Source organism: Arachis stenosperma, chromosome 3 (genome assembly GCF_014773155.1).
Source record: "Arachis stenosperma cultivar V10309 chromosome 3, arast.V10309.gnm1.PFL2, whole genome shotgun sequence".
In the NCBI taxonomy this organism is placed as follows: Eukaryota; Viridiplantae; Streptophyta; class Magnoliopsida; order Fabales; family Fabaceae; genus Arachis; species Arachis stenosperma.
The window spans coordinates 160,314,670-160,325,258 of NC_080379.1; the positions used below are offsets into that span (position 1 = coordinate 160,314,670).

General features: G+C 34.8%; 1 protein-coding gene across 1 annotated transcript; it reads left to right on the forward strand.

Annotated features, from left to right (window-relative positions):
- The first annotated feature begins 3,402 nt into the window (after nt 1-3,402).
- LOC130967084 (uncharacterized) lies at nt 3,403-4,389 on the forward strand. The gene is made up of 3 exons (XM_057891905.1): nt 3,403-3,478; nt 3,609-3,712; nt 3,943-4,389. Exons 1-3 carry the CDS (start codon nt 3,403-3,405, stop codon nt 4,387-4,389), a joined length of 627 nt encoding a protein of 208 aa, XP_057747888.1.
- The last annotated feature ends 6,200 nt before the right edge of the window (nt 4,390-10,589 follow it).

Genomic DNA, 10,589 nt, shown 5'->3' on the forward strand with positions numbered 1-10,589 from the left:
AAATTCCGCACTAGACAACCACAACAATTTGCTCACAAAAACGATGATGTATAAAAAAAATGATTTACTGTCTCATCTTTGGTATCACACGTGGCACATTTTCCTTCTCCTGATTATATAATATTTCTTCTCAACAAGGTATCTTTTGTATTAGTCTCCTTGTTAAGGCGAACCATGTAAGTATTTCTACTCTTGGCGGCACTAATCTATATAAAATATCATCAAAATATGTAAGGTAAGTTATTGGATTTTCTCTTTGGGGGATACTAAAGTAAGTTATTGGTAATGAATCCACACTACATTGCATTGCGCTACTCAACCTAATTACCAGCTAAAGTTCACGGTTCACTGGGATGACAACTGATTTCTCAAAATTAATTTCTAACTCCGACATCATGCCTAAACATTGTAGAATGCGCCTATAGCATATCAGAACTGCTAGATCAGCTGGGCAAAACAAAACTGTGTCATCCATAAATTCAAGATACGTTAATGACACTTTTTTCTTACCCACTTCTAGTCCTTGAACCAATTGTTCCCCCACTACTCGCTGAATCATCTTATTTAAGGCTTTTGCTACTAACACAAATAGGAAAGGTGATATTGTTGGATTACCTTGCTTAAGTCTTCTCTCCATCGCAAATGACTTTGTTAGAGAGCCATTTTTTAAGACCGACATCGTTGCTGTTTCTAACATTCCAGGTATCCACCATTCTAGGACATGATCAATAAAGCACCACTTTACCGAGTCAAAGGCCTTTCTAAAATCTAGTTTTACAAGCACTCCTTCCTTTCTTGTTTTTTAAGACATGCTAATGTATCACATGCGATTAATGCTCCATCCAAAATTTGTCGACTCTACACAAACGCTATTTAGGTATCTCCAACTAATCCACTCATTAGAGGTCTCAGCCTTGCAACCAGAACTTTAGATACCACTTTATAAATACTTCCCATTATAGCGATCCTCAGTTTTAAAAATAAAAATATAAATAAGTTATAATTTATTTTATAAATTGGAGTTTTTTACTTTTAGAAATTATTTTTATTATCAATAATAAACTAATTTTATAATAATTTAAATTTAATCAAATTCATATTATTATTATTATTATTATTATTATTATTATTATTATTATTATTATATATAATTACAGTAAGTATTAAATTGCATTACAAGTTTATATATATTATATTCATTGCATTACTATTATTATTACTATTATTACGTTTATTATTATTATTATTACATGATCATCATTACTATTTCTAATATGATCGTTACTATTATTAATTATGAAGCATGAAAATCAAAAGCGGTTTACATTTCTCATTAAGTTAGATATATATTATTATTATCATTGTGCATATATATAATAATAATAATAATAATAATAATAATAATAATAATAATAATAATAATAATAAAAGAAAGCCAAAAGCGGCTTAACAGCTTACTAATTAAGCATGCATATATATGTATATGATGAGCATATGCGGGAGAGAAAAAAAAAAGAAAAAGAAAACGGGAGAGAGAAGAACGTAACAAACCGTAAATCCCACCAAATTTCTGGCTTTGATTTCTTGCAATCCGTAACTCCAATAAAAAATCTAATCCGGTGAAAGTATTCGTAACCTCCTCCTCTACACGTTGGCACCATTTTTGATTAGTGGAAGTTGACAATGACGTAGCTCCTCTTTCCTTTGGATTTGGCCAACGGGAGTTTTAGGAGGCAAAGACGATTCTGGACGTTTTCTTCTTCGATAGCTCGGTCAGAAAGCTTCTCCAGAGCTTTGAATATTTTGATTCCGTACGAAGGTATGGTTTTGGTTTCTCGTAGTTAATGTTTAATGTCACGTGAAAACTTAGGCTAGAAGACCTTAAGATAGGAATGAACTGAATGTATAATTGATGGATTGTGTATATGGTATAAAATGTGAGGTTTAGTTATTGTTAATAATTTGCTGTTGAAGTTGGTCGGTTTGAAAAAAGATTTAATATTGGTATTTGTTTGATTTTTGAAATAATTTGTTACTGAAAATGATTTGAAGGATTGAGAGGTGTTTGGTTTGATAGTTGGGACCCTTGAAGGGTGGCAGAAATTTGAGTCTTAGAAGAGATATTGCCAAAATTTCTATAAGAATTGGAGTTTGGATTTGAGGTAATATTTTAAAAGGGAAAGAGATTATTATGTGGCTTGTGTATTTGAGACTATTTGTTGACCCTCTGTCGCAAGATGTGACCGGGCACTTTAACTCCCCGGATTCCCCCATGGGCATGCATATAAATATGAATACTGAATATTATTGAGATTGGAGTTTGACTCCATGGAATATTATTGAACTTGGGGATGCGCGCACAGAGGGACTGTCCAATGGTTAACTACCAGGACTTGTCGGGTTGGCTGTATAACCGACAGATGAGACTCATCAGCCATAGGACAAGCATGCATCATATGCATTTGTATGTATTGCTTGAGTTTGAATTTATTTTGGTTTGCCCAACTGTTAAATTGACATTAACTGCTATCTGATTTATGTGCTGTAACTGTTATCTATACATGTGTTTTCCTTGCTTGAATTGTACGTGTATGTTTTCTGAGAAACCCCTCTTGGCGGAGGTGTGAAGAGGGTTATCCTACGAGTGATTCAGAGGATTAGAAGTGACAGAAAGTAGAATGTTAGGTTAAAGTTAGATTCAGAACTAGAATACCTTAGATAACTTACCTAATTCTGGTTTAGTTGAATCATTAAGATGAAGTCCGAGTGTCGAAGTTCTAGGAATGCCTCTGGCTTTCCCGGGACCTTTTATATTAACTATGCGGGCACCTTTACCATACTGAGAACCTCCGGTTCTCATTCCATACTATGTTGTTGTTTTTTAGATGCAGGTCGAAAGATATCTCATTAGGCGTCTGGACACCTGAAGCGAAGTGGTTACTGGGTTATTTTGGTGTGTAGTGATGTATATACACGTACTTAGCTTTCTCTCCGCATAACTTATTCTTTTTGATCCTCCTAGAGGTTTATGGAGAGGCAGGGTTTTGTTTATGTACATTTTGGGTTTTGGATATGTATATATATATGTAAATATTCTCCGGTCAGCCTTGACTTCGCGGACTGAGTGAGGAGCTTGTTATTTTATACCTTTGGCTTTCTATTCATACTTTTATTATCTTACGTTTGATAGTTATAGTTTGACTCACACGCAAGTTATTCCGCTTCCAGAGCGTGGCGCTTTTCATTTTGCGGTTTTGTTTTACCCATTTTTCAAGGCTCCTAGTCTATTATCTTCTTTCTACTACTATAAGTATGTATTTTATTTTTTTTAGAAGTCGTAATACCTCACCACCTCTGCTTTACGACTTAAGCGTAAGGCTCTATGTGGTAGGGTGTTACATTATGGTATCAGAGCAGTTCATTCCTATAGAGCATGAGGGATGGACTGATTATGCTTCTGGGCATACTTTGGGTGTGTGTATGTGCTATTAGGATATCTTATTGATATATGTGGCATAAATGTTCATGAGCATGCATTTGGAACTTGAAGCATTAAACTTGCGATATTGAGATTGATCAACTTAATATCACTTGTTTGGTGTGAACAGGGACCAAATGTCGTCTTGTGGATCCGAACGAGGTATGCGGAGAGGAAATCCCGTGGTTGAACCAAAGCAAGGACGTCGAGGTGGAAACTCTAGTGCTATTACGAGTAACATAAGTCGATACTATAGGTCAATGACCCTTACTGATTTCCTCAAGAATGGTCCACCTCGGTTTAACGGAAACGCCAATGCCCTGGAGGCTGACCAGTGGTTTTGAGAAGTGGAGAGGTTTTTGTACACTCAGCATGTTCCTGAAGTACATTCAGTAGAGATAGTGACTCATATGTTGGAGGAAGATGCTCAGAATTGGTGGTAAGAATTGTGTCATACCTTGCAGGTGGAGTTAACGGATGTCCCTTGGAAAAGATTCAAGACAGAGTTTTACGGGAGATACTTCTTGCATGCGTTTCGCATTGCAAAGGAATTGGAATTAATGCAGCTGAAGCAAAAGGATATGTCTATTGCCGACTATACCCGTGAATTCGACAACCTGTGCCGTTTCTCAAAAACTTGTCAAGGAAATCCAGCCGATTATGAGGAATGGAAGTGTGCTCAGTATGAGAAAGGACTAAGGAGAGATATCTTTAATTACGTATATCCACAAAAGCTAACAAATTTCACGGAGTTAGTTAAGAAGATCCAGCTCGCAGAGGATTGCTCCATGAAGTGGACACTGCTACAGGAAGGCTTTGGTGAGACCACTCCAGAGGAGCCGCACAGGGCTGGACTGAGAATGTGCTTTCGATATAGAGCACCAGGACACATGTCTAGGGATTGTCCGTGAGGAAGAGCCGCAAATGCGGGTTGGCCATGACAGGATTGAGGTAAGTATGATACAAAATGCGTAGGACATATTTGTTCTATGTAGAACTAGGACTTCGTTTCCGATTAGGTTACATAGCCATATATGGAAGTTTAGGACTGGAAAGACTTGACGTAGTTTTGGACTTGGATACGGACTAGGAATTTAGGCCGATAGAAATATCTCTTTGATAACCAGTTAGGTGTCGAGAGAAAAAGTAAGTTGTGATAGATTTAGTGTTAGAGGCTGAACCAGTTTCGATTGTATTACGTAAGGTGACACCAATAGAATTGGCAGAACTTAAGAGCTAGATGAAGTGAGTATTAGAAGTGATAAACCCGTTATTCTATTACCAACCTGCCTTATAACCTTTCTGCATCGAGTTTATCTTGTACCTTCTGTTTTGCATAGACTTTTAAGCCATAAGAATATTCTGGATTTACAAACAAAGCATGTCAAATTTTTCTGTTTTTCTTTGACATGTTTAAGAAGGGAAGTTACATTAGTATGAATCTTTTCTATTTTATATCAATTTTCGAGGGCAAAAATTTTTGTAAGGTGGGTAGAATGCAGTGACCCTCAGTTTTAAAAATATAAATATAAATAAGTTATAATTTATTTCATAAATTGGAGTTTTTTATTTTTAAAAATTATTTTTATTATCAATAATGAACTAATTTTATAATAATTTAAATTTAATCAAATTCATATTATTATTATTATTATTATTATTATTATTATTATTATTATTAACATTGTATATAATTACAGTAAGTATTAAATTGCATTATAAGTTTATATATATTATATTCATTGCATTACTATTATTATTACTATTATTACGTTTATTATTATTATTATTACATGATCATCATTAGTATTTCTAGTATGATCGTTACTATTATTAATTATGAAGCATGGAAATCAAAGGCGGTTTACATTTTTCATTAAGTTAGATATATATTATCATTATCATTATATATATATATATATATATATATAATAATAATAATAATAATAATAATAATAATAATAATAATAATAAAAAGAAAGTCAAAGGCGGCTTAACAGCTTACTAATTAAGCATGCATATATATGTATATGATGAGCATATGCGGGAGAGAAAAAAAAAAGAAAAAGAAAACGGGAGAGAGAAGAACGTAACAAACCATAAATCCCACCAAACATCCGGCTTCGATTTCTTACAATCCGTAATTTCAATAAAAAATCTAATCTGGTGAAAGTATTCGTAACCTCCTCCTCTACACGTTGGCACCATTTTTGATTAGTGAAAGTTGACAATGACGTAGCTCCTCTTTCCTTTGGATTTAGCCAACGGGAGTTTTAGGAGGCAAAGACGATTCTGGACGTTTTCTTCTTCGATAGCTCGGTCAGAAAGCTTCTCCAGAGCTTTGAATATTTTGATTCCGTACGAAGATATGGTTTTGGTTTTTCGTAGTTAATGTTTAATGTCACGTGAAAACTTAGGCTAGAAGACCTTAAGATAGGAATGAACTGAATGTATAATTGATGGATTGTGTATATGGTATAAAACGTGAGGTTTAACTGTTGTTAATAATTTGCTGTTCAAGTTGGTCGGTTTGGAAAAAGATTTAATATTGGTATTTGTTTGATTTTTGAAATAATTTGTTACTGGAAATTATTTGAAGGATTGAGAGGTGTTTGGTTTGATAGTTGGGACCCTTGAAGGGTGGCAGAAATTTGAGTCTTAGAAGAGATATTGCCAAAATTTCTATAAGAATTGGAGTTTGGATTTGAGGTAATATTTTAAAAGGAAAAAAGATTATTATGTGGCTTGTGTATTTGAGACTATTTGTTGATCCTTTGTCGCAAAATGTGACCAGACACTTTAACTCCCCAGATTCCCCCATGGGCATGCATATAAATATGAATATTGAATATTATTGAGCTTGGAGTTTGACTCCATGGAATATTATTGAACTTGGGGATGCACGCACAGAGGGACTGTCCAATGGTTAACTACTAGGACTTGTCGGGTTGGTTGTATAACCGACAGATGAGACTTATCAGCCATAGGACAGGCATGCATCATATGCATTTGTATGTATTGCTTGAGTTTTCCTTGCTTTGGTTTGCCTAACTGTTAAATTGACATTAACTGCTATCTGATTTATGTGCTGTAACTGTTATCTATACATGTGTTTTCCTTGCTTGAATTGTACGTGTATGTTTTCTGAGAAACCCCTCTTGGCGGAGGTGTGAAGAGGGTTATCCTACGAGTGATTCAGAGGATTAGAAGTGACAGAAAGTAGAATGTTAGGTTAAAGTTAGATTCAGAACTAGAATACCTTAGATAACTTACTTAATTCTGGTTTAGTTGAATCATTAAGATGAAGTCTGAGTGTCGAAGTTCTAGAAATGCCTCTGGCTTTCCCGGGACCTTTTATATTAACTATGCGGACACCTTTACCATACTGAGAACCTCCGATTCTCATTTCATACTATGTTGTTGTTTTTCAGATGCAGGTCGAAAGGTATCTCATTAGGCGTCTGGACACCTGAAGCGAAGTGGTTACTGGGTTATTTTGGTGTGTAGTGATGTATATACACGTATTTAGCTTTCTCTCCGCATAACTTATTCTTTTTTATCCTCCTAGAGGTTTATGGAGAGGCAGTGTTTTGTTTATGTACATTTTGGGTTTTGGATATGTATATATATATGCAAATATTCTCCAGCCAGCCTTGACTTCGCGGACTGAGTGATGAGCTTGTTATTTTGTACTTTTGGCTTTCTATTCATACTTTTATTATCTTACGTTTGATAGTTATAGTTTGACTCACACGCAAGTTATTCCGCTTCCGGAGTGTGGCGCTTTTTATTTTGCGGTTTTGTTTTACCCATTTTTCAAGGCTCCTAGTCTATTATATTCTTTCTACTACTATAAGTATGTATTTTATTTTTTTTAGAAGTCGTAATACCTCGCCACCTCTGCTTTGCGACTTAAGCGTAAGGCTCTGTGTGGTAGGGTATTACACCCACCATACTGATGGGCCTTAAATCCTTGATTTCTCTACCCTCACTCGGTTTCGTGGCCAACGCAACCCATGTCATGTCATGTTAGACTAATAAGCAATGTTACTAAAGACACGTGTTTTTTTTAATTTAAATTATCTCTTACGCCTTAGTTAAGGTATAGGTCGAAAAATTTTTTTGTCTCTAACTTTTTTTTACATATAAAATCGTCACTAAAGTTTAAAATTAAGTTTTAAAAATTCGTCCTTTTAATTTAAATATTAAAATTTTGGACCAAATTATTTATAACAAAAAAAATTATAAAATAAAAAAATAAGAGAAAGAGAGTGTTTCTACTCCTGCGAACGAGAAAGAAAAAAATAAAAAAGTTGTGTATGATTTATCTTTACCTCTGTTTTTGCCGCCACCTCCATACGATTTTGGCTCTTATAATAAAGACAATTTTAAAATCAAATTAAATTTTAAAGACGATTTTATATATAAAAAAATAAAAAATAAAAAAATTCAGCTTATACCATAAAAATTAAAATTGTACTTAACCCTTAACGAACATTATTAGTTTGCTTGAATTTAAAATCTTAGTTAAGTGGAATAAAACAATGTACGAATTCAACAATTTATTGTTGGTTGCATGACTTCATCTTTCACAAGCCACAAGTGACCAATGCAAAGGGATTATTTTTTACCTTATTTTCTTGTGTTTGGCCTTTCGGTTGAGCAGACAATAATTGTTGTCAAAGTTTAATGGTAGAATATTCTCATTCACGGAACATTACAAATTCAACTAATTGAATAAATTAACGACCAACTTTGTTAAGCAAATGCAGAGACCTGGTGAGTCATCCTTGCTATAGGGTCTGTGGATAATCCTCTAATAAGTGCACCTGGCTTAAGTCCATGGAGCCATTGTCTTTAGAGAAGAAAAATAATTATCGTCGCTAAACTTTCTAGAATCTAGACCGCACCAAATGTCCTTGCCAGTTCAATTTATATATTATAATAATATTTCTCACGTTTTATTTAATCTCTTTGGTTCTTAGTTAGGGGTGAACGCAGATCGAATCGGATCGGATATAGTTAAAAGTTTGATCCGATCCACACTAAAATTATCGGATCGAATCGAATTCAATATCCACAATTTTTAACCTTAGATCTGATCCGCATATTTACGGATCGGATATATTAGATATCAGATATATCTGCAAAATACAAAAATATTTTTTAAAGTTTATCAATAAAATTCATTTTTTCTATTCTTTTAAATATGTTTACTCTTAAAATAATATTAAACATACATTTTTTAAATAATAAATTAAAATAATACAATATATATGATAATTATTAGTTTAATACATTTTTTAAATATTTTTTTCTTTATTTTTACGAATACGCAGATATACGAATCGGATATGCGAATATCTATACAAAATCTGCAATCTAATTCGATTAGTGTGCAGATTTAATCCGATCTAATTTGATAGCCTTGCAGATCAGATCTATATCCATAATTTTTAAATCGAATTCGAATAAATACCGCGAATATACGAATCGAATCTGATCTATAAACACCCTATTCTTGGTTCTAGTTAACAGGTTGTGTCGCTTATATATATATATATATATATATACACACACAAGCCTAGCTTGTGCTGTGATTAAGTGGTCGACTAATTATTTCTTATGTTTATCTTTTAATAATCGATAACAAGAGTATCATTTATTTATACAAAGCTTTTATGGTGTATAGTTATTAGTTAGTCATGATTTGTGAATAATAAAATTAAGGCTAACGATATAATTTGATAGATATAATATTATAAAAGTTGAGATACTTACTACAACACAAATCGTACTTAATTTTAAGGCAAAGTCTTTGGTATAGATACCAAGGTAGTATCTACATGTGTAGATAATGGGTGGCAAGCTGTGGCGATGACATGTGGCATATGGAGGAGACAAAGTGATCAGGCCTGAACAGGAGTTGCAGGAAAAGCTGATGGGAGCACGTGAGGGAAGGGGTTTGGTTAGATGGGGTAATTAGGTGTTAAAACTGGTAATCACTTTTTGCTGATTAGGGGCTCAAGCCTTGTGGCCCGTTTGGTGTTGTTGGACAAAAAATTTTGATCTATTCTGAATCTGAAAAAAAAAAAAGGGATCCAGGCAAACCTCAAGCCTCCCTCGTGACCCAACCCCCTAACCTTGTTCCATGAAACAATAGTTGATACACGTACAGGAGACAGCCGATTCAAGGAAACCCCGACGGTGATGACCTCCGCCCAGCCCTGCATGGTCGCCGAATGACAGAGATCGTCGGCGCCGACGCCGTCCAACCTCGCAACCACTGCAGCTTCTTTCTCCGTCCTCGCCGCCTAACCCAGATCCTCCATCGTCACCGCGTGACCCAGTAGGTCGGGAGGTCCTCGCCCGGTAATCATCTTTGCTGGCTTCTCGGCACGGACCCAGGTTAGTGGCTTATCGTCCTCATCTTCACTGAGGGTGTGGTCTTCTTCTTCGCTTTTGCCTTGCGTTTTTGTTCTGAAGTTCGGTTCTTGGATTCTTCTGCTTGGACCTTGGGTTGGGTCTTGGTTTGAAGATTGATTCCGGCTGTTTTTTGCAATGTTAGTAGTGTGGAACTTTATATGTATGGTTGCTATGGGTGAAAACTCACTGTGTTAGGCGGAGTTTACACTGTGAGGTTGCTGATGGCAGAACCTTAGTCTTATGCCAATGGTGGAAATTTGTGTATTGTTGAATGCTATAAGCAGAATTTGAATGTATCTGAAGTGCCTGGATTATTGGATTTGAATGTCTCTGATTCATTGAGTATTGAGTTGTGTTTTTGATATGAAATTTGGGATAAAAGATAACTGACTTCTCGTGATTATGAAATTTGTGTTTTACCTCTAGTTTAATTTGGTTAATGTGATTTAATTGGGGTTTAGGGCAGGAACCGAAGAGGTATTTTTAATTGGATTTGGGAGGTGATTTTTGGTTGACTTTTGGTTTAATTTGGTAACATTGTTTATGATTGGGTTTATCTGGTTTTCATTGTCTTTGAAGTTGGTAATAGTGTGACTTCCCTTTGTTGCCGAATGATGGTTGTTCTCTCTTGCCTCTGTTTAGTAATGTTTATTGAAATTATGTACATGTTGAATGCATAGAGGTT

Bases quoted from the DNA above. Each gene is read 5' to 3' on its own strand.
- LOC130967084 (XM_057891905.1), top strand. From the start codon at position 3,403: ATGGTATCAGAGCAGTTCATTCCTATAGAGCATGAGGGATGGACTGAT. The intron at 3,479-3,608 runs GTATGTGCTATT...TGGTGTGAACAG, and splicing joins TGGGCATACTTTGGGTGTGT to GGACCAAATGTCGTCTTGTG. The intron at 3,713-3,942 runs GTAACATAAGTC...CATACCTTGCAG, and splicing joins AAACTCTAGTGCTATTACGA to GTGGAGTTAACGGATGTCCC.